This window comes from Pundamilia nyererei, unplaced genomic scaffold (assembly GCF_000239375.1).
Source record: "Pundamilia nyererei isolate P.nyererei 1_Seehausen unplaced genomic scaffold, PunNye1.0 scaffold00006, whole genome shotgun sequence".
Classification (NCBI taxonomy): domain Eukaryota; kingdom Metazoa; phylum Chordata; class Actinopteri; order Cichliformes; family Cichlidae; genus Pundamilia; species Pundamilia nyererei.
In genome coordinates, this window is record NW_005187407.1 from 1,038,348 (window position 1) to 1,063,928 (window position 25,581).

General features: G+C 38.4%; 1 protein-coding gene across 2 annotated transcripts in view; it reads right to left on the reverse strand.

Moving 5' to 3' along the window:
* grid2 (glutamate receptor, ionotropic, delta 2) overlaps positions 1–25,581 on the reverse strand; it is a 530,237-nt gene that overhangs the window by 150,787 nt on the left and 353,869 nt on the right. For both annotated transcript variants that reach the window (XM_005722013.1, XM_005722014.2), the window contains exons 5-6: positions 14,055–14,108; positions 6,876–7,049 (exon numbers count right to left, since the gene is read on the reverse strand). In XM_005722013.1, the coding sequence (XP_005722070.1) occupies positions 6,876–7,049; positions 14,055–14,108 (228 nt within the window). The remainder of the gene's footprint in view (positions 1–6,875; positions 7,050–14,054; positions 14,109–25,581) is intronic.

Sequence of the window (25,581 nt, forward strand, 5' to 3'; positions counted from 1 at the left end):
AAATTAAACGTTTAACATATTTTCAGGCGAGAATGTAGCTGTGTAAACCTCAAATATCTGCTCAGTTTATCAAGACACCACATATTTTCAAAAGTGCTCCGACGTTTTCGGAGACGTCTGTTACCCACTAGCTCGATAGCTAGCTGGGGGCAAGGCTCACTAGAGCCTGTGAGAACACCGGACTCCCGGCAAATCATTTTCAAACCCACCGCCGTCTTTCGCTACTCAGGTTAAATATATATAAGTCACTTAGATAACTTAAAAATGTTATTGTTTGGCTTTTTTTAGTATTTTATTTGTTCCTGAGTAAATCGGTTTGGCTGAGATTAAAGTTATAGTTTTTACACAGCTGTATAAACGTCAAGCAGACAACTGATTATCAGAAGTGTGAGATGCTCGAGAATATACTCCAGTGTCCCGTTATATTTTAGATAGCAAGGAGTTTATTAAACTTCACCGAAACAATCTGCAAATTTCATTAAAATTTAATAAACTATCATCTTGTCTTTATTTTTAGTTAGCACATACCTTACACACTTAAAGCTGTAAGCTAATGATAGTTATATGAGAGCAGATGCATGCTTGTGCAGTAAGCTGTAGGTTTTACGTCCAATGGATGCATGCTCTGATTAGTCGACTAATCACAAAAATAATCGGTGACTAGTCGACTATCAAAATAATCGTTTGTGGCAGCCCCAGTTGTGATAAAAAATATTCAATGTTTGGTTTTCTTCCTGAATACTATCCTTGTTTATATTTACTGCAGGTATAAACGGTAAAAACTGTGTTTTATAACGAAAACGCTGGAAAGCCTGTGAGCAAAAACAAACTCCACCCCCCTCTCCCTTTCCTATTCGTCCAAAAAAGTACCATGTCGACCAATCAAAAAATGATATGGCAACGTGACATCTAGTTGTTAAGAAACGGGGGGAAGTTTTGAGATGTGAGAGATTTTCGACATTTAGCACAAATCTTGTGTAGTTAGAGTGTAGTATAGTGTTGTTGTGTGTGTGTCAGAACAATGAGGTGACTGCTGAATGTTACAGGTGTTACAGGTGTTGTCAGGCCTGCAGGTATCAGGCTGTTGTTCTCCTTTATCTCATAGTGGACAGAAATTATTTTTTGGAGTGGCACAAATAATTTGTGTGGCATCAGATTTGATGCAGAACAGCTGATTGTTCTGTAAATAGCTTGAAATGTTTATTTAAAAGTGCCTTGGCTGCATTTAAAAAATAGCTGCAAAAAACCTTATTGTTTGCCAAACTGAGTTACTTTTTTGAAGAAGTAACTATATAATTAATTGCCCAGCATTGGTCATTATATACTATATTTTGCAGACAGAGAGTTACAGACTCTCTCCCAGACCACAGACTCATAATACAAGTCAGAGCTTTTTTTTTTAAAAAAAAGAAAGAAAGTTGTGTTTTCAAAATTGGAGTTCAAGTTATTTTTACTTCCAATAGTGTTAACATACTGCACAGGTCAATGACTAGATTTTTTCTACATTTTCATTGTAAGTGGGCTAAAGCAGTTAATTAAAAGTAGTCTAACATAAATGCTGTAATTTGATTATTTTAATAAACCATGTAACTTGGATGGATTCGATGCTGGAGTGACCACAGTGCACACGTCTGATGTCGCTCACAGTGGTCCAAGGGACCGCTCAGGGAGTTTGTGTGTTCGCTCAGACACGTGAAAAATTAGAGTGAACATTGCCGGTCACTCCTGGGAAGTTTTCTCTATTTGTGGATAATGGCTCTCAGTGTGGTTTGCTAGTGTTCCAAAGGCTTACAAATACTTTTGTAACCCCTTTCAGGGTGATAGATGTCGCCTAGAAAAATGTGATTACATTTTTAATTCGTGATTTAAAAGGGGGGTCTAATTACTTTTATCACACAAGACCAGGAAAGTTTGGATAGCTTTTTTCCCTTAACAAATGAAATCATCACATAAAAATAATGTTGTATTTGCTTAGGTTATCTTTGTCTAATAATACAAATTCTTTAATTATCAGAAACATGCCAGTCAGACAAACATTAAAAAAATCAAAGACAGGGACAAATACTTTATCCCAGCACTATAATTAGCCATTTTTGCATGGCAACAAACCCTTGTGGTTGATTCATTCCAACTCAGGCCAAAGATGTTATTCACTGAATAATCTTCAGATATTGTTAAAGTAAAAAAACAACAACCAGCAAAACATGAAAGCTATGAAATCATAGCTGTTTATATTAGATGGAATATTGTAATTCAGACGCAGACATTCATGGCCAAAGCTTCACAGTATATAATAGTCAAGCTTACAGGTACACCTCATGCAGAATAAAAACATTAAATCATAAAATGTAAGGGATAGAACCAGGTTTTTTGGTTTCTTAAAAAGTTGGCATGGGGGATGAAAGGATAACAAAAGATATTGTCTTTCTTACTGCTTATCAAATTGTTTACTGACAGTCAGGACAAAAGGACATGCCAAATTTTCCTCACAACTTCTTTCAAAGTATCTTAGCTTTCACAGCATTGTTTTATGTCTTCCACGTGGTGATTTTCTTTATCGTTCTTTTTCTTTTAAAATTAAAGGGAAACTCTACTGCTCCGTGGGGAGCTTGGTTTCGGCTCTCCGAGCAAGCTTTGTATGAGAGTGTGTGTGCTTGTGTGGTCAGCCTGAGTTGATGTGCTTCATTGCAGTGTGAAATTGGGCTTCTGGGCCACTCTCTGACCGCTGAGCTGATCTGCTTCCTCAATCTCAAGCTCGCTCTCTCCCACTCGCTTTTTCTTATGTCCTCCTCATCCTCATCCTCATCCTCATCATTGTTTTGTTTTTCATTCAGCCATCCATCAGTCTACATATGGAAATGAACATGCATGCAGCAAGTGCATGACTTTTGAGATCACTCTTTTCGCTAGACACCCAAAAACACATTGCCCTTGACTTAAACGACTTGCATGTTGACACCTATATTACATAAACACATGCATTTCTTTATCTTTCCTCTATGAATGTCTACAAGCAGCTAGTAGGCAAAAGTCTAGAAACAAACTCTTCCAGATATCCAAATGTTTCAATGTGATTCTAACATTCATCAAACATGTTCCTCCAGGGTCTTGCGCTTCTACATAAATCAACAGCATATTAATTTAATTTGATATTTTTGTCTTGACACATAAATGAGACTGTGCTCCCTTTTCTCTGTTCATTTGATGGCAGCTTGATGAGTCACATAAAAATGAAAAAAAAATACATATATTGCGTATGTATTGCCACCCCAGGGGCCATTTACAAAAATAGTAAACAAAATGTGAAGATGGAAAAATAAACTGTCACTCTATGTTTTCCATTGCCGTACTGTAAATGAAATGTGAGGTCTTACATAAAACTGCATAAGGATGTGGTCAAAAATTATTAATTTTACAGGTTAAAAAAAGCCTCAGTAACAATGGATGGATGACTGGACAACATCGAACCAGCAGGCCTGCTGTAATTCAAAGCATTAGGATCAAGTGACATGTTTAAATGTCATACTGAAACACCTGTTGCATGTTTAAAAGATGCAAAAACAGAGCAAGGCAGAGGAACATTTGCCCATAGTAGTTTCTGCCTCTGTTTAAATAAACCCACATTATTCAGACATAGTGTGAACCAGTATATGTAATGATACTGGAATCTACTGCATGGGTCAAAATTAAATACAGCCATCCCACATTTAATTACATGCCCTCCCCCTTGTGTATGCATCCACTTTCCTCCGTTCCTATCTGCTCCCATCTCTCTACTCCCATACCTATCTCTTCATTCTTTTCTTGGTGTGACCGGGCGAAGTAAATGATAATTGCCTTGCCCCAATTTAAAGGAGGCTAAGAAAGGATTTTTCTGTCACCCAGACCAAGGAGCTGTCTAGCATCTCCAGACCCTTTCTTCTCTTTGGGAATTTATTTTTTTCTTTTTGGGATGAAGGTCCTGGTACTCTGTTTTTCCAAGGCTTTATTTATTTAGCTTTCCTGCCTCATTAGTTTGGGAAGGGAAGTTTTGGGTCATAAGGCTCATTTCATGGATGGCCAGTCTTTTTGTCTTTTTTGCTGCTAAACACAAATTGGGGTGTGGCATCATCTTCATTGAGAGTCACAGAAAAAAAAATAGCAAGTGCACTTTAATACATTTAAGTGTGGTCCCTTAAGTTTCAAAAACTTGTTTCTGGTGACATTGTTAGGATTATTAAAATTAAGATTTTTCTCATTAGAAATGAAAGTTAATTAAAGTTGTCATTGTACTAGATTAAAGATCCTTTTACTTTTTGTACACTTTGTTCTGTTCTAGAGAGAAATTAAAGTGGAAATGAAAAAGTGACAATTTCTGAAATTTTCTGGAAACCTATTGGAAGTTCAAAATGTGAAATTTCCCTTTTATAAACATATCCGGTCTTTAAGTGATGACATGATGAATCCTGCTTCCGGGCCCAAACTACCCTGTGTTTAATAAGGCTGTTGTGTTTTTAACATGTTTTAAAGCTTTTTATCTTGTTCTATTTAATCTCAACAAGCACCTAAAAACAGTCAGTGATCACTGTCGGCCTCTCTCGGTTTTTATTCTCAATCATCCAGGAAAGTAAATCTCCAAAAGTTGATTCTGTTCATCTGGATGTAGCATTTTCAGTGGAAGAAACGTTACATTATAAACAGTACATTATGCAAATGTACTGTTCATAAGATTGGGGAAACCTGCAGTCAACTGAGAATGAAGAAGTCACTTGGATGAGTGACGATACGTTTCTTCCACTGAAAACGCTACGTCCAGATGAACAGAATCAACTTTTGGATATTCAGTTTAAAGCTTAGTTTTAAAAAACCTTAGGATGTAACTACAGCCCAGCCCATGCAGCAGTATATGAATGAATAACCTCGTATTGTTGATGGAGTATCGCAGTTGTTCTCCTGGCTGAAGTTTGGTCCGTTTACAGCATTCTGATTGACTGCATTTGTCCCTGACCATTGAGAATCCTCACGTTAACTTTTATCAAGTGGAAAAAAGTTAGCGTTCATCCTCCAGCTTCACTTTTTATATTATGCTAACATAGCTGTGTCGCTAGCAATCACGTAGCACATTGCCTACAAATGCCACTGCTGTTTACTTTCCTGTCTTCATTTATGTTGGAAGTGGTAGCAGAGCTGTACGTTTTAATTTGTTTCAGAAATCCCTCAGTCAGAAGATGGTATATTTATATTTAGATTGAAACTAGCGAGCTAACTCCCTGCTAACTTCTAATTTTCATAAATTTCATGAATTCTGTTTTGATGGATGTCTGGATGCTAAACTTAATTGTTATACCTGGTAGAGCAGCCACACTGATCATTTTATTACTGATGAAAGAATTTACTCAGTGATGCTGCAGTGGCTGTTTGACTTAGGGACCTGCAGCGGAGTTTGGGCCTAGACACAGCTAATTACGTCCGACTTAAAGACCAGATTCTCAGTTCATTCTTTTGTCAGATATAACTTTTAGGTTTAAGTGTAGGGTAAGTCTCTGTCAGCTTTCCATACAAGGAACTGTACAGTTTGTCCAATTCTTTATGAAAGAGCCTGTCAAGCTGCATCGATTTGAAAAGAAAGGCTGTTCAGGCGTCTCCACAGATGTTAAATGGGCTTGTAGTCTGCTAAACCATGTCTTACTATGTTTGGCTTTGTTCATCTTTTCTTTTTTTCATACAAGTTTCAGTTCCCGTAGCTAATACAAATGTCCATAGCTTTTCTTCGTCAGACCAGAGAATGTTCTTTCTCGTGCTTCCTTTAAATTATGTTTGTCAAACTCTCATCAAGCATGCATTGTAATCAAAAGCTATTGAGTTTTACAATTCTTCTCTTTTACCATTGTGATTTTTAATCAAAATATAGAAGTTTCTTTTGTTTGCCACTGAGCCATGCTTTTTTGTCTATAGAGAGTGGACATCATGGCTTGGTTTTTGTGGTCACATGTGGAAAAAAAAACAATATATGCACAGCTACTTGGTGGACTGGAGCAGGTGGATTTCTGTATACACATCAAAGGTAAAGCGATGCAAACAGGATGCAACTCAGCACAATAAGTTGGCAAGTAAAACTTCACCATGACAACGATCTGCCTTGACAGTGTCAAAATAAAAGGAAACAAAAAAAATTACATCATTAAAAGCAGAATGTGTTAGAGGTTTGCATTTAATGATACACTAGAGCTACACCAAGTGTATTTAAAGTCACTTATTCTCATTCACAATGTCATCAATGACTGGGGGCAAAGATTTCCATCGACTCGACTGTATTCCCACTGAACATCCATCTTTTCTTACCCGATTTAATTAAACTGGAAGGGGACAACTTGTCAAAGACTAAGCCACAAGCCACTCATCTCAACTTCCTACAATAGCTTGATTTTTGTTGACAGTTTTTGTAAGCAACTTTTCTGCTCGCTGTGAGTTTACGTCAGCCAATAACCGTTTCTGCACAATTTTTCAGCTAAAAATTAAAAACAAATTATTAGAATACACATATTTTTCAGTGAGTCATCTGTTACGTTATAATCAATCCTCTGTTGATTTCTTTCTGTAACATTAGGCAAGCCTACTTCTCAAATCAATCACTCTTTTCACAACTCCTTAATGGGTGTAATAACTGTTCTGAGTAATGAACCCCTGTTGATTTTGAAGTTATTTATTTCATAGCTTGAAATATAAAAGACATGTATGAAAAAAAACAAAAACAAATGGAAGTCATGCCACATATTTGAGTATTACTTAAAAAATTCACAAATAACAGAAAAGTGTTCTTGGCAGTGAGCAACAGAATTTGAACAATTAAACTAGTATTCAACATAATACTGAAAATCAATAACTTGCCAACTCACCTCTAGCTGCTGAGCCTTTGGGTTTTTAAGGTCACAGAGGGAAGTGTTAATTCTATGGTTGTGTTTGACACAGCGCTGGGTTGTGTTCTGGGGCATTGGGAACATCTGGCGCACCAACGTCAGCCGACCGATAGACTTCATGACTAACTCCTGCAAGTCATAGTCCGAGATCTCCTGAAAAAGGGTAGAACAGAGGAATAGGTATAGGAGAGGAAAGAAGGGATGAAGTAAATGTAGGTATGAAATTAACAACTTCATTATGCAGACATAAAGCCAGCATGAACAAAATACAAAAGAACTGTAACTGCGCACACAAAATAAAAGCAAAAATAGAAAAACATGGTTGAATATTACACCTCAAAAGCCTCAGATCTAATTCCTAAAAAAGTAAAAGTTTTGTTTTAGATACCCTATGTTTCTCATTATCGCCACACCGAGCGATGAAAAGCTGTCTACATCATATGCAAAAATAGTTATTAGATATGAAAGGTACAAGTCAGCCTATGGAAAGAGGAAGAGAGAAGGGTAAAAAATATCTGCGTGTTGGCCTGACTGTGCGCATATGTTTGTTATGTGCACACATGTGCGTTTGCACGTACTCTGTATGTCCTTGCAAAACCTTGGGGGAGGAATCACTGCTAATTTTAGCCCTAGGACACACACTCTCCTTCCCCGCTCTCCATCCATGGATCTCCATCCATCCTCCATGCAGAGGGTCATGTGGTGATGAGATGAGAACTGACGTTTATCGTCCCTGGTGGAGGTAATGCTGCCATCAACTGAAACAGCTTTTACTTCCTTTGTATGTGTATGCAGTGATTGTGTTTGTGTGTGATTTCATGTGTCTTTTGTGCCCATGCCAGTCTGTGCATAAATCAGTCAGGTTCTTTTTTTTATGAGACTGTTTTTAAGCCGTACAATCATGAAAAACCCTTATGATTCCCTTGTGTATGCACCTGAGTCCGCTTGATAGGATTGAAAGGACTTAGATTATGCACATGCACAAACAATCCATCACACACACACTTTGTATTAGTGAAGGGTAATATTATAGATAACACACCTCATTGACTAATAGGAATGGATTTTAATTGAGTGTAATTAACGTCCATTAAGACCCGTGAGTCCTCATGGGATATGATCAATGGTGATTAGAGGTTGTTTTATATGGACTTTATTGGTATACCCAGTGTCATCTGCACTAATAAGGATGATGTATTGCCTTTGCAATGGCACCTAGATCTCCACACCACCAGACACAAAAATATTCATTTGCTTCTGCTTAGAAGTTGATTTTCAAGTTTCTGCTTTTTATGCTTTTACCTCTGTGGTCATATTTTACTGGAACCAGATGTAGTTCTACAGTGGATTTCAATTATTTATAAAAGTTAACAACAAAAGAATGGAATTTATACCTTGACAAATTACTCAAACAACTTAACATGTTTAACCTTGCATTAACACTCTGCGCTCTGAAGTATATACTTTCTAAACAGTCCAAATAAGGAATCCGTTTGCTGGCTTAGGGGTGAAAACGTGGCAAAAATCCCAAACAGCTGAAGACATAAAACCCTGAAGGGGACTGAATTACAAAGCCAACAAAAAAAAGAAGATCCAGAGCAGAGAGAAAATGCTGAAAATTGCTAAAAAGGCAGATTTGTGGGCCGAAAGAGAATTAAGATGCACAGCAGGCCGTCAAGGGCATGCAAAGAAAGATCGGTAGACAAAAATTATCCAGAGTGCACCACTCAAAGGATCAAATGCAAACAAATATAGATGAACAAACACACAGCAAAAACAGAGACAAAGACACACTTAATTGGGAGGTTTGAGGTTTGCCCTCTAAACAGGGATTTGTCCCTCTTCCTTTGTCATGTTCTGTTTGGCTCTTTGTCTGGATCTCCCTGGGGATAAACTAAAGTGACATCACCCAGTGTGACTTTCAGTGCTCTGAAAGTTGTTAGCCTTTTAACAGCTAAGACAAAATGAATATGACACATGGATGCACATACAGTAGACCGGCGTGAAGAAACACACATGCTCTCATCTACAACCCTAGAGTCTCGGGAAGGAGAGGGTACTGCTACACAGTTAATATTAACCTCATATAATCACTTCGCTCTTTTTCACGAGTTTCACTTTACCCCAACCTTCCCTCAGGCCACTAACCATTAACCTTTCATGGACTTCTTCAATCAAAACATTATAAGACCAACGCTAAATGCCTCTGCAACACTGAGTTAAAATAGGGGTGAGGTTCGAGTTGGATTTACAACAATGACCCTGAAACATCCATGAAATAATTACTGCTCATTATCTAATTACCAGCTCAAAATTTTAATTCTTTAATTCCCTCTTTCATGCCCATCGTCATTTTTGTCTAGTTTCAAATTACTTACTCAGTCTTTTAGTCCTAACCAACAACTGAACAAAGGTGAGATTGTTTTATCACTCATTCCTTTTAATCCTCTTAAAGATTAGCATTTAATTACAATATCATTTGGTCCTTATGTCGGTGTTGTGGGCTTAAATTCTACACACCAAGGCCAGCTACCTCAAACTAAACACACTAGGTCAGTCATGACAGCCAGAATGCCCTAAACCTAATTTCTGGAGTTCATCATGAGCTGTTTACTCTGTAAATCAAATCCGTTCAATTTATCCCCATTCTTGTCGACCATTTTACCCTTATCCAGATACTTCTTTCCCCATGGTATTTCTCCCCTTCCCTTTCATTTCTCTTGGATGACAGGAGAAAGCTACTTTTATTTATTTTTTGGGGGGGGTTTCTGTTTGTCCTCCGCTACTCAACTGCTGAGCCCATCAGTGCCCATAATAATCTCCTCTGGCTTTAAGTCTTCTCACATGTTCACTTCAGGAAAGAATAAAAAAAAAGAGCATGAAGAAGAGAGAGGCTAGGATGAATGAAGCTGTTCAAAGCAATGCTCAGAAGAAAGTATAACCCAAAATTCACTACAGTCTGCTGTATTACACCAGCCTACCTGCTGGTGATAGGAGATCAGTAAGCACAGTGTATTACAATGTGAATGTTAGACATGATGGAAGTGATAAGACTAACATCCCATATCTGATAATGTCTAGATAAATATTAAATCTTTAAGAAATGCCTTACATCCATAAAGGCTTCAAAAAGCAAAGAAGGGGAAAAGAAAGTAAAATGGGATTTAACTAATAATCGTATTATTTAAACTATTGCCGTTAGTGTTAAGAAAGGGAGGGTTGTAGCACACGGCCACAGAAGAAATGTACTTTAAGTCTTTAAATCCTTAAATTCTATTAGATTTAGAAGGTTGATAGAAAGAACGCATCAAGATGATTGAGAAAATCTGCGGCAAAGTGAAATACCATGCAAACACACAACACACCAACACTATGCAGACAAGTTATGAGGCAGGAGCAAGGACAGAATTATGATCAAATGTGTTCTAATTCAGATTTCCAAGCCATGCAGGGAAAGGTGGATGAGAGAGGTGCCACGTTTTCCTTCAACAAGGCAAAAAAAAAAGATCCGACAGTTTCGGCGTAGCCACTTATTAACAACAAGGGTATGAGATAGCTGAAGTCATAGCGAGCAATTTCAAGCTGTGGACACAGTATGCACAAATGTAGACTCATTCTCTCCCAGCAAGTCCTTCTGGAGCAGCAAATAAAATTGTTCTTTAACTTAGCTGAGATTGCAGCCTTAAGTTAGAGTCACTTTGTATCCTTAATCTGTTTCCAAGAACAATAAATGAAACTAACCACCACACAGTAGGCTTTAATAGGGTTCAATTATGCGAAAGTCTGTAGAATGTTCTTAAATTGGACAAGACCTCATAATCCAGCAATTATATTAAAAAAAAAGAAAATCTGAATAGTTCCAGTTACATGGCTTTCATAGTGACGTATTAAGCTCCAAATTGACAGAAAATGCTAATCTCAAAGCATCTTATTACTATGCATTTTTCCTCTGAGAGGCAGAAGAGACAGACGAATGGAGCGAAAGAAGAACAAAAAGGAAACGGGTGTGAACGACCACAGAAAAGATCAAGAATAACGAATAATGGGGAAATTGTGAATGAGCGGGGTCAATAGTGGAGTTATCTTCCAAAATGTAAGGGGCAAACAGAGAGAAAGAGAAGTCATGAACATCTCTTATCACTTCTTCTCCCCACACCCCTCATCCTCTTCTCCTGAGAAGAGCAAAGGAGATGGGTAAAGGCAGGATGATCAATTATGAACTGTGAACTCCCCCTCAGTGGGGCTGTCTGACTGTTGGCTGTAGATAAAGCACAGTTATGACAACCATACAGTACCCTCTCATCCATAATAATCTACAGGGATGGAGAGGACTTTCACACATAGGAATATTCATTCTCCACAGAAGAAGTACAAGAGGACATTCTATATGACAAAATATTTTAACCGCTCATCTATTTTAAACACCCTCTGAACCATTTCATGTGGCCAATGGAATATAGTGTGCGCATCACAGAAATCTATGACTATATTTTTGTCTTGATTTTTACATTTTATGCAGGGAGACTTGGTAAGCATTGATTTTTAGCATAAAAAAAACTGTGTGTGAGAGAGAGAAAGAGATATAGGAAACAAAGAAGCTCTGTCATTCACAAAAGTCTGAAATTGCTTAGAAATGAGCTTTTTTTAAAGTCATAGGTGCCTGACCACTGTTTTTTGCTACCCTCAAAGTAAAGGATTATCTTCTTTTTTTTTTTAATAACTAACAAGCAGCTACTTGAGTTTTGCTTATGAATTTATAATTAGTAACAAACCACAGGCAGTACAAAAAGAATAGCTAATGATTACGCAATTTGTAGAGAATGAATCTATATTAGCTGCGGTGCTTCAAACATATTCATGATCTTATCATCACCTAATGATTCATTCATTCATTCCAATCTGTTCTTTGGAAACGCGGTTTTATCTACTACACACACTGGTGTGAAAAAGTGTTGGCCCCTTCCTGATTTCCTGTTTTTTTGTATGTTTGTCACTTAAATATTTCAGATAATCAAAGAAATGTAAATATTTGACAAAGATAACAAAAACATTCGAAATGAAGGTCTTTATTATTTACTGGGGAAAAAAATCCAAACCTCCATGGCTTGTATGAAAAAGTGATTGCACTCCCCTCTGGTGTGACATCATTGGAAAGCTAAGTTCAATTTCTTTAGTCATATATGACTAAAGTGGCAGTAGCCTGATTACTGCCACTGTTCTCAATCAAGAAATCACTAAAATAGGATCTGCTTTACAAAGTGGAGTAGACCAAAAGTTTCTTAAAAGCCAGACATCATGCTGCGATCCCACGAAATTCAGGAACAAATGAAAAACAAAGCCTTTTCCACATCTATCAATGTGGAAAAGGTTATAAGCCATTTCTAAAGCTGTACGAAGAGTAAGGAGATGGGTACGGGGTTTGTTGTGAGGTCACATAAACAACCCAAAACATCCCTCCTCCATCACTGTGCTTGACAGTTGTTATGATGTATTTGTGGTGTGGTTTTGTTGTGTTTCGCTAAACGTGGCATTATGTCCAAACATTTCCACTTTGGTTTTAGATGTAAAACATGCAGCCATGCTCTTATATAGACCTATTCTGTTCCTGCTGTAGGCAGGAAAACAGAACAGCTGTGCCATGGACCGGTCTTTGTTTAGAATTTTTAAGCAGTTAATAAAAGGCTAGAATGTTGCCAGATGACAGCTTACAGTTTCAGGACTTCACCAGTGTTCCCTCCTTTGCTTTTTTTGTAACAGAAGCCTACATTTATGTGACTGGTCCAAGAACTCAGACTGAAAGCAAAGTATAGTTTATTAGGCTGCTGAATCCGTATTTAGCCAAACAGGCATCTAAATAATGATAGTCTTCTTCACAGGCTGCTTGTTATTGCCATCAGAAAAACAAAATATACTAAGACATCTTGTAAAAGCAAGCTTTTGTCAAAATCCCTAATAGTACATGGGAAATGGACATTATGATATGCATTCTATTTTATTAGCAGATAAGTGACATAAAAAGCCCTGTATGAAGTAATTAAGGAAAACAGAGTCATTGTTTTGGTCTGATTTATTCACATTTTACATCTGAACAATCATGTTGAATAAAAACCAGGGCTCCCTTGGTTTCCTCCACTCTGTTGACGTGAGAAAATATAATAAATAAATAAAAAAAAGTTGAGGGGTTATCTAAGGTACTGGGGGAGATTGTAAGTGTTACTGGAGCCTCAAAGTCTCAAAATCTCCACTAAACATCAAAGAGAAGAAGATTGGCTGTCCTGCAGAACTAATGGATGTCATGCATTCCAATGCATGAAGAGAAACACTCTCTTTGCATAACCGAGCAAATAATAGGACTAGCAGCAGTTAGCAGCAGTGTTATGCTACAGTTAGAGGCTTGAAAATGGAAGAGAGAGAAAAAGAGAGAAACTACAGTACACTCAAGCATCTAGATATATTTTCTTGTTTTGTCCCACATTGCGTGTACGCTGCTTTTTGCTCTTCTCCGATGTATCTGCTTGTGTATATGGTTGTGTGTTTGTTAGTGTGTGGCAGAATGGGCTCCCTGTTGTGCCCTGCAAGTTCATTGTAATGCCCGAGGCTACCAAGACACACTGCATTAGCTTGTAGTGCACATACACCCCCTAACATGCACACACACACACGCAAAAAATGTAGCTAATTCTGCTGTTTTTCTAAAAGGCATTTCTCGCGAAGCAAGATCAAAGATCGGCTCCTATTCAAAATTAATGGGAAATTACAGCCAGCATTAAAGTTTCATTATGTTTCGCTTATGACCAGCGCTCACTCTGATCAGCGATCATGAACACGGATGAGAGAAATACACAGGGTGATAACTGTACACTCTGAGGAACAGGAAATTGACTTTGTGAACTGTTTGGTCTTGTCTACAACTGTTAATCCAAAAAAGCATTGAACTAGAACTGATTGTGAACTTTTAAAGGTCATCCACCGATGGCATGTGTGTTTTTGTAAAAACTGATGTGAAACAAAAAGAGCCAAGTTTTCTCTCAAATATCCAAAAGATAGGAGTCAAAAAAGGGTTTTTGGATCTACAGCCAGAAGTATTCACAGAATAAATAAAAGAACAAGGTCAACACAAAGCATACAAAGTACATGATACACTGTCATGGCACTTACCTCGTTAATCAGGATCCAGTGACAATCGAAGGCCACCAGGTTTGTCTCCACCACCTACGAAAACACAAGACACAACATTTTCTTTTTAAATTGCGCTTAATCTCTGTGACCAACAAAGGCAACAGTGGTCGGGCTTTTTATGAATTACAGTAAAATAAATTATTGCAGACTTTCATATAAATGCTACTGTCATTGTGAATCACGACTTCTAAAGTGTGAATATGATGGTAAACAATTTAGTGGAAAGCTGCAACGGTGAAGCGTGAAGGTGTGAAGCTCGACACACAATTTCTATCAAAGGTGCTCAAGGTATCAGTCAAAAATCTTTTCAAACACATGCAAATGTAGTCATGCTTGCCTGACCCGAATACAGCCTTCAACATCAAGTATTTTATCACTTTACACAATTTAGGCAAACTTCTGAGGGGATTTCATTTGCTTTTCCTCCTGCAGTGATCTCTGTGTGTGCGAATAACACAAGACAAAATCAGGGGCAAACAAAAAATGCCTCAGAATTGTGTGTTTTTCAGCCTAGAGAAAAACAAAACAGTCTCCATGAAGTGCAACTTAAATATTTATATGTGTCTATCTAACCAGCAGCTACACAAATGTTAAACGCTGCAGTGAGGACACATTGGAAAAGGGCTGTCTACCGAAGAGAACAGAGAGAGAACAGTACTATAGTCAAGGCTAAACCTTTGGAACTTCAGACATACCTGCAGTACATTTGCACATATCGTACATTTCTATTAAAAGGCTAATCTGCTCTGCTCTATACGTATAGCAGTAACAGTTCTTTGTGTGTGTGTGTGTGTGTGTGTGTGTGTGTGTGTGTGTGTGTGTGTGTGTGTGTGTGTGTGTTATTCGTCTGTGATCACATTTAACAATGACATATGATATGAGGACATCAATGACATAATAAGTATGTCTGTGAAGGTTCTCAGTCATCCAGGTCATCGTAGTCTAAGGAGCTTGCAAAGATATAAACCTAGTGGGAGTGACCCCCCACAGAGGGACAAAAGGACCCCCTGATGAGCGCATGGCACAACACAGAAGAGCCACCTCCACAGGACAAGACTCAGCAGTCCATCTGCATCTTAAGGATAAAGGACACTCTTTCGAGGATGCCAATGTTCATATTTTGGACAGAGAGGACAGATGGTTTGAAAGAGGAGTGAAAGAAGCCAATTATGTCCACTGTGAGCGACCATCTTTGAACAGAGGCGGGGGTTTACGACACCAACTCTCTGCCATCTATAATCCAGTTTTGAGATCCCTTCCCAGACGCCTTAACGCCCACTCACATCCTGGACCATCTGACCTCAGGAATTCGCATGATAAGGTGGGGCCAGGTTTCACAATGAACACACCCGAAACTCTGATTGGGACCCACGCCCAGTTTCCCACCTTGGCTCAGGCGATTAGAGGATCATCAGGGGGTCCTTTTGTCCCTCTGTGGGGGGATACTCCCACTAGGTTTATATCTGGGACTCTCCACCATTTGACCTTAGAACTGAAGAAGCTTCTCGGATGAGAGGTGAAACGTCTTCAAGCAACTTAAAGAAGTCCAGACGCTTTTCTTTGCAAGCTCCTTTGACATAATAAGTAGATATTTTTATTTGTGTGTGTGTTTGAATAAAACAACAGACTTCTTCTCATTAGTATTTGGAGTATTTGGTATTGATCTATTGAAGCTAATCTAATTAGCTTTGTCTTTAACACAGTAATCTAATTCATTACTTTTATCAAAGTCAGTAATCACATTACACTTACTAGCAATTAGTTCAGTTGTGGTAGATAAATGCTCGAGGTTTGCATCAGTGGCAGAAAAAAACAAAACACCCAAAAAAAGACAATTATGTGATGGGAAAAGGAAGAAACTGGTAACGGGAACAGTAAAGGGTCTGCACTTATTAGCATTTATATATTATGCATACTATATTTATATCCCATTTAACCTTTGCTAGGATCCACAAAGAGCTTTGTTATGTGTTCCTCATTTAGCCATTCACACACTGGCAAAGGGCTGGAGCTGGCGAGGTGTTTACCTGCTTTCAGGAGCAACATGGGGTTTAGTATCTTTGGCACATGAAGGCGATCAGCCCTCCAACCCCAACCCAACTGGACAGCCTGCTCTAAAACCTGAGTCATGGCCAACCCCATGCATCTTAAGCAATGTCATGGTGAACTGCAAAATTAAACATTTACTGAACAGACTGAACAGAGATCAGAGGGTTGAGTATTCTTACCTTGCTTTTAACTTTCTTCTGTCAAAAACACTCACCTTTGCTTTTTACCTCTTTTGTCTCTCATTGTCATCCTCCCAGAACCACCCTCTAATTTTTGTTCTCTTATCGTTGCTCTCCCCTCACCTCTCATCCCATCATCGGGCTTTAATTACTCACTTCTCACTCTGTGACTGCTCCTACTCCTTTTCTTCGCTCGCTCTCAGCCCTTCTCCCTTCAATCCCAGAGTAAAATAGAGTGCCACTCATATTATCATTAGCTATAATTGTCTAGGTGACTATAGAACATCACGCCATAAAACACTTTTTAAACAAAAGGCAACAGCTGGAGAGGGTGGCGGTGTGTGGCTAATAATGGTTTAATCTCCCACCGAATCGCCATAAAACTTATAACACAGAAGGCTGCTGTAAAACACTCGACAGAAAACATAGTTTCGACACAGACAAGGTGTAAGGCGGAGTGACTGAGCTGTAAGACACAATATTTTTCTTAATTTTAGTTTTTTCTGTCAGAACCTCTGTTCCCCTCTACTTTCACTTATCCCCTCCATGTACGGGATCTGAAATGTAAGTAATGTGGTTTTTGTCGTTTTGTCCTGTCACAATGTTTCTGTTTATCTCCACTGAAAAATTGAATGAGTGGGCAGCGATAAAGGCAAAAAGGAGAGGGGAGAAAGACAACACGGGTTTCTCAAACTCAACTTTTCTGGTCAGCTCTCTTTCTGGCTTAATGTCCTTTTTTGCAGTCCTCTCTCTTGGTATTAATTATGAGTATTTGTGTGGGATTGCTTGCAATATTTCCACTTTTTAAATATGAAAAACTTTAATCTGATATTTTATTCAAGATCATGGGAAAGTGAATGTGCTTGGACTGCAACATTGCTAAGCCAGATAGTACGTGGGTAGTAGACCACAAACAAAGTTTTTTCAGCAGAATATTACTTTGTAATGAGCTGATAAATGATCTTCACCTGTCAGCGGTTTCAGTGTTGTGGTTGTCTGGTGTCGCTGCTTGTACGCAACTACTGCTGGTCCTGTAGTAAGTGCTTCCACTTTTCCCATTATGACCTCCCTCTAGCATCCGTATGGACAGATGTTTTAAGCTAATTAGTGAAATGGAAGATTCATAGAACTAGACATGACTCCTCAGGGGTTGGAATTGTTCAATACACTCTCTCAGACAAACACACACACACATATTCACACTCATACACACACAAGAACCAAACACCCACAGCTACAACAATTACTGCTGCTAAGTCCCGAGGCTGGTTTGTCTGTGTGCTTGCCCTTGTGTATTTGTCCAGATGTACACACACTTACAAAACATTACAGCCTTCGTGCCACCAATGGAGGAAGGTAGGGGGGGGTCACCTGGGCATCATTCCTTTAGTGATAGAAAAGAAATCCTTGTGACCTCTCGGCCCACCTTCACAAAAGCTTCAATTCGCCACAGTTCTTCTTCTCTGAAGTCAGAAGATCGCACTAAAACCAGCTCCGTGGTCTGAGACAAATCCAATCACCTAGTGTCAATATAAGTAAGCCTTTTCTCAAAGTCTGAAAGCACACACAGAGAACTAAGACTGATCTGTAACATCATGCTACAGCGCACACCAGTCTTGTACGTGTTTATCAAGCGGCCGTGGGACCACCAAACACTGTTTTGATCCTGCAAATGACCTCTGCTCACCTGTCACTCCCGAAGGAGTACAACAAAGAGAAATTGTTGATTTTGGCAAATGGTTTAGCTTGACACACAAGTGTCAGGGTTTGCCGCTCACACTGAGGTCTGACTTGACAAAAGAGGGCGTATTGCTAATATTTTACTCACACACGGTATGCTAATGCACACGCATAATAAATATGAGCCTATACAGCACATTTTAGACAACTGTTCAAACAAACAAGGATATACGACTTCTTTTACAGACTGCTGTATATTCCCTGTATAGTGGGGCACTCTGTGTGAGAGGTTAAGAATGTAAAAGCAGTGGTATGATGCCTGAAGTGAGAGAGTGGGTGTTGTTATTGAATAAAGTGCTCTAAATTAAAAATTAGTAGTGTCATTTAATTTCATGCACTATTTGTGATCAAATCAAGCAAACAGCCTACAGCCAACCCTCCAAACCAGGCATATCCAGCTTCACATTTGAACATGCAAGCACAAGCTGTGAATTTATAAACACACAAAGAAAAAAATCTATAAACACAAGCACAGTGATCCATTTCTACTTCTTCTTCTTTCACAGTCCAGCCCCTGTTGCATTTCTTGTCTGGAAAGCAAGATGTGCTATATGATTATGCGCCTACTGACACACACACACACACACACACACACACACACACACACACACACACACACACACACACACACACACACACGAACACTGTGGTTCATCCAAGTGTGGTTTTTGATCACCGTAATTAATTTGTGTTCCTGTGCGTGCACAAGTGTGTGCCGGTCTGCGCTTGAGTGTGGACATAGGGGTCTGTGATTACTATTATCATCTACAACCCTTCATTCCACCTGGAATCATAATATGAAAGACACTTGGACTAGAACAGAAGAGAAACTTTAGGAAAGCAGGAACAGATGAAAGCGAAATAAAGAGACAGATAAAGAAGTTTACAAACTGATGGAGTGACACAGTGTTTTACTTCATCTTTTTTATTTTCCATATTTTGTATCAATGATATTTCCAGCTTTTTTTTTTTATCATCTACTTATCTGCTCAGCCACTGTGCTGCTGGAAAATTAAGCTACCCAGTGATTTGAGAATGCTTAGTTAACCAAATAAAGTTATATTTGTGGCAGGGTTTATTTTCTTACTTAAAATAATATGATGGAAATCAGAGTCAGGACTCAAAAAGCAGAATCAGAATTAAAATCTGTTAAATCTAAATTATACACAATAAAACAATCCTGCTGTGTTGCATTCATATGAATGGTTTCCAATTTGTTTATTACCAGAGATGGGAGTCTCTCTAGTTCCCACTTTTGGTTTTGATTAGCATGGTTGTCCCACTGTCAGATCAAGCTAGGGATACTTTCTACATAGTCATCTACCATTAACTTGCTCCTTCTTCAGCGACTCTTCCTTCTTTCAAATCTAAGTTACAAAACATATGAAAACTGCAGCTATACAAAACACAAAGCGGGCTTTTACTAACCCATTACCCCCATTTATTCAGCCCGCTACTCAGCCTCCCTGTGCATGAAATAAGCATTTAGCACTCACCAACTGAAGCACTTTTCCCCGAAACATACAGTAACTGCTGTATGTCAGCACCTCACCCACATTGCTCCCACAGTGTGCTTTATGCATGATGCATGGTTGAGATTGTGTGTCTTGATGTCAAGCACGTCTGTTCGTACTGTGCTAAAAGACAAGATGGCAAGCAAAGGATGGTGCATTATGACTGTGCTCAGCCTGAGCGCTGCCAAAAATGTAATCCACAGAGCAAAGCAAACAGACTTCAGCAATTACAGTGCTAACTAGACTTCTAATGTTAAGCCTCTTTTTTGTGTACATATTTGAATTTCAAAGGGTGTCCCACACTACATTCACCCAAATACATCATTTTGACATTGACATCCTGCTTGTCCTCCTCTTGTGATACCTGCTTGTCATGTAGCGACATAAACTCGCCTGACATGCATGTATCTCTGCATCTGGGATATGACAGTCATAAATGAAGCAGTAAATTATCATGTTAGATAGTGCCTTTGGGAAATAATACAGTGTATCCTGATTTACTGTGTGTCTGTGTATGTAGAAAACAGGCACACAAATACTTTTTTACACAAGCAACAGACAGCTGTTTGCTAACACACAGTAACTGTTGTGTTTTCAAGACTTCGGTGTGCACTATCCAATAAAAACAGTCAGACCACACAGGCATAAACTGTGTAGATGGGTGGCAAATTAAAAGAGAAAAACTGAAACCATTATATAGATCGTGTAGTTCATTTATGCTGCGGTGAGCATTTTGCTGGCATTGTTTGGACCAACTTGTCCCCTTAGAGGTAAGGGTCACTGCAAATCAATACAAATCTGTTCTGAGCGATCACCTCTATTCTATGTTGAAGCATTTCCTTCCAGGATCAGTGGTCTTGTCATCTGTGCGTCACGAGGGGGTCAATGAAAAGTTTGGTGATTATGAAAATTATATAAATATATGTAATAGCTTCAAAGGTTGCAACTTTAAAGCAACCAATCAATTTGGTTCTTACTAGTTAATTAACTAATACATTTCCAAGGCCATAGTTAAGACACAATCCAAATTTTAAAACACAAACTAAATAACAAATAATTATAACTGTGGCTTTTACTGTATTTACAGTACATGCTGCCAAAGGAAAACAGCCTTCTTTGTGCTGAACGCGCTTGAGAAACGTGACATGAATCACATGGGTGTAAGACCTGTGCGATTCTTCCCAACAACTAATGACTCTAAATCACTACCATAACTGTTTAATTAGTTTGATCAAGCTGCGGTCACACGCCAATGAACTAAAAAGCCTATAACGGTTGTGCATGCATTGTGAAAACAGAGCGGTAGGTGGAAGAGACACAAAGATACTAAACATTACACAATGTGACTATGCCTGTGTGAGTATTAATTTGTGTGTGTGAGAGTATTTCACAGATTATTGTCTCTTTGGAAATCCTATTTGAATAGTTCTCTCCCGCACACACCTGTCACACTCAACAAAATCAAGGAAAACCTCATCTTGAGTAGATCTCGCACTGTTCACCATCCAATTGCACAAGAGACTGCCATTGCTGATCAATCACTTGCTTTTTGATGAAAACAGGGGAGAAAAGAGCAGCAGAGTCATTCACCTATTCTGAATGCTGTCTGCAGATGTTTTTTTCAGCAGCAGCTTTCTTTTCTTACTTTCTGTCTTTCTTTTTCCTCTTTATGTCTGACATACTGTATAATGTAAGGCTAGGACAGCAAAGGTCTTGCAAAAGTATGTGTTGTGACGGCAAGGAGTAGCAGGGCCAACATGGAAGGCATCTATCATCCTCAAACTGTGTGTGTTGGTGTGTGTCTGTGTGTGCACAGCGGCGCACACAAGACTTTGCGGGCACTGTATGCGTGTGCTTGTCGGCCTTTCGGTTTATTGATCTGACCACAGATCCGAGCACTGCTGAATCCACAGAGAGATTGTATAACACACGCACAACACAGCATGCGCGTACAATTGCACGCATACACCACAACCACCACCAGCAAATATGACGATGTCTATTCAACCTGACATTTAGATATGAACGGATCAATGACTGGAACAAATAGAATAAGCTGTCTTGATAGGCCCAAGGTACATATTTGTCTATGCACATGTGTGTTTGTGTGTGTGTGTGTGTGTGTGTGTGTGTGTGTGTGTGCTTGTTCTTTATATTGTTATAGGACTTTAAATGATTTATAAGCTGCTTTCTCTTGGAGTACAGCAGAAAATGGGGTGTGGTCTTTTCATTTCACACATCACTATTTATGTCCACAACCTATATAAAATATTCCTCTGTCTCTCAAGTTATAGTAGAAAAGTGGCTATTACAGCAAGCTTGACTCAGATCACAAGCTTCCTTCTTTTCAAAGGTTCCTTTTATTTTTTTGGACTCTATTAAAAAATATTAGCAACTATGGAATTATGGAACTAATTTTATTTTCAGTCCAGTCGTGTACCTGACTATTTTCAAAGAAATCTGTTTTTCTGTTTTAATTTAATTTATCAGTTCCACCAAATAGGTAACACATATTATTTGTGTGCATATATCATCACTCTGTCTCTAAACAAATAGCTCAAATTTTTTAATACATTCTGAGAAAGCCTAGCAGGGGTGTAGTGTGGAGTCGTGTTAAAAATACATTAAAATTTGGTATTAAAGGTCAACTTAATTTTTTAGTGTTTAAAAATAGACTAAAAGACTGATCTGAACTTCAAGTGATATAGTGTTTGTTGACAGTCTGAATGTCTGGAAGTGTGGGAGCTGATTGACCTGAGGCACCAACCAAAGGGCAGCAGGTCCAACAAGTGGTGAGCAGGGTGCAACGGGTCACGTGTGATGGCCCTGCTTTTCCTGAGACAGACTCATGTCCTTAAGAAATTGTACAAAATCCAGCAAAGAGCCGACACAAAAACTGGGTGAAGTGAATAGCCCTTTATTTATCTACTGTTCGCCAGATCCTTGTCAGCATTTGCTTACTGGCAAGTGAGTACAGAGAAAAACAAAGCAGAAGAGAACAGAACACAGGTGAATTAATTTTGAAACAGCAGGTTTATGCTAAATACATATGATTTTCAAAACACAGATACAGAAAGGTTTTTATTTCCAGGTGTAGCAAAGAAAGTAGTGATGCTGCTGCAAGTGAGAGCCCTAACCCTGCACCAAAAAGCCAAAAGGCAGAGGAAAAGTCTGTCTGAAGAAACTGAAACCATAATGTCCCAAAAAGAAGGCTAGACAATATTAAATACTTCTACCTTCTATTCATCTCCCCAGCTGAACAATAAAAATTGAGCTTCATTCATTGTGCCTCATTGAAGATTACATTTACTTAGCTATGTATCTGCATCAATGGCTTGTGAACAAAACACGTTGAAATTTAAAATATGACGTCTAAACTTGCACAAAAAATATAAAATAAAAAATAACCAATACTTTAGCTTGAAGGTCCCCTTTATGGCTCAGTCTCAGTAGAGTTAAGATAGTAAAGCATCCTCATTGCAAGTAGAAAAAAATTAATGGTTGCCCAGAGATTACATTTTTTTTTCTTTTTCTTTTTTTTTGCATTCAGTGACTGATTGAAGGCACTCAGAGTAACTGCAACAACTCTCAGCCAGATTGGGGAAGGTTTTCAAATAAGTGCTGTCTAATTTAAAAACACAGACAGATTGCGAACATCAATCAATTTGAGTCAGTCTGCCTCAATAAGCGTCATACATATGGGACTTTGTAATAGAGGACTCGACTCCCTTGGTTGCTAAGTGTTTGTATTCTGGTGGTATTTCTATATAAAAGCAAGGTTGCTAAACACCAGTGTCACTTTACAGTTAAGTTGCTGTCCTGCAGCAACTATGTCACTATTTGTGGAGAAATTTTGAAATTGACTTTCTGTTTAATGTGAATCTGCTGCAACATATTTGCAATTGATTAATCACAGTTAATTACCTAATTATCCCAAACAAATTGAATGTAATTAATAGCTTTAATCCACTCAACTCAATCACAAACTGACGGACTTAACATAGTTGCTCTGAAGATGGCAACTCACCAGGAGTGGCTGACGAACTGCTTCTCGACTGTGAAGCAACAATTTTAAATGCAAAGAAAGTCCAAGCTCATAGTACAGTCATGGTTTTTGTTTTGTTTTTTGGTAGTGCTGTGTTAACCAACCATAGATGGTTAAGATGACAGTTTTTAGTGAACATCAAATGCTAATGTCATGGTTTTAAAGACGTTTACTGCTACTTATAGCTGTGACAATGTATTACTTATCCAAACTTAAAGCTAGGACAAAAGATAACTTATGCTAACTAACTGTAAATAGTATTTACAGTTAGATACCGATGTACATAAGTTATGATTTCACATGTGTTATTCCTTCTGCTCCAAATATAACCAGAGAACATCCACTTCTGTCCAAGAAAATAACACGTTTGCATATGGAGTCAAGGAAAGTCACGTTCTGAATTAGTAACCATAATCATGTAATAACCTTACAACATGAACTTAAGCAATTACCAATGGGGAGAAATAAAAAGTTCATATTAGTGTCATGGAATGAAGGGCTGGTGTTTGAGCAAGTAAAGGGAATAACCAGCTGTATATGGTGAGAGCAGCAGCTGCTGTGGTCCTCAGTTACACATTTGATGTGGTCTCCATGGGTTGAAGCATATGTTAAAGTTTTCAGCTGGAGGAGATGACCCCACTCATGCTTTGCAGTTAATTCTGTAGACCTTGACATACAGTAGGATTGGTAATTTTTACAAACTTTAATTTCTCCTCAGTTTCAAACGATGAAAAGACTAACTTATAAGGATATAAGGCCATTTAAGTATTGTAAAATGATGTAAGCAAACAATGTCAGCTGTGAAATTAAGTTACTGAGCTTACATTTTATTGACACAACTTAAAATTAACTGACCCTGTTAAAGTTACTCTGTAGTTTTGATAGTTTTGATACATAAATTCAACATGTCTTTCGTGATTTGATCAGAGTAAACAACCTCTACAGTATGCCTTTTACTTCCAAAGACAGAGGGTAGTCATTTTGTGTTAAATTATCCTTGTCAAAAGACAACTGTTCATCTCCAACATGAGGCATCTGTACAGGAGCAAATCTATACCGTGTGGAATTAAAATAAAAACACTTGAAAGATAAAAGTCACATTTGGGTTATCAAAATAAATGGATGAAATGGCATGTGACCTTGTGCTGATTCATTGTGTTTTCACAGGAAACCAACTCTAAACAGCTGCAGCCTGTGCCTGAGGTGGGTGGTAATAAGTTACATTTGCTCCTCTACATTTACTTAAACAGCTCTTCTCAGTAAATTGTGCTTGTTTTAATGCCACTTAGCTTTCAGTATGTACACCTAGGAACATTTTAACACAGTAATTGTTAGATCATTTTTTTGTGTTATAAGTGCTCTTTAGTGAAAGCATTAGCACAGCAGTATTTTGTTGTTTGCATGCTGTGTGCTGTAGCAAACAGGCCTGTTCATGCAGGAGGCCAGAATTCAGATTAAAAGACACAGCTTTTTGAGCCACACACAAGACTTTTTGGCTCCCCATAGCAGGAGACATGCCATTGTCAAGCAGGAACAGATAGTGTTAGAGGAAACAATTCGTTAAACAAGTACTTGGAGCAATAAAACACAGAGACCTTAGATTTGTCTTTTCAAACGTGCACGGGTGAAGCCCAAAGGAAACTCACACCGAGTCGCAGGCGTTTCCTTTATTTAACAAGCATAGCAAAATAAGTCTCATCAAGACAATGATGAGACTTATTTTCTCAGCTATAACTGTACTCCATGTGCCTCACATAATAAGGGGCTTTTACTTCTAAATGACAAGAATTAAATGACTAGAGTAACATAAAGTCCACTTTCAGGTTCTCATTGGTCTTCAGAAGGACTGGAATAAAAAATGCTGTTTAACCTTTCATTTGTCACTTACAGGGAGTGCAGAATTATTAGGCAAGTTGTATTTTTGAGGAATAATTTTATTATTGAACAACAACCATGTTCTCAATGAACCCAAAAAACTC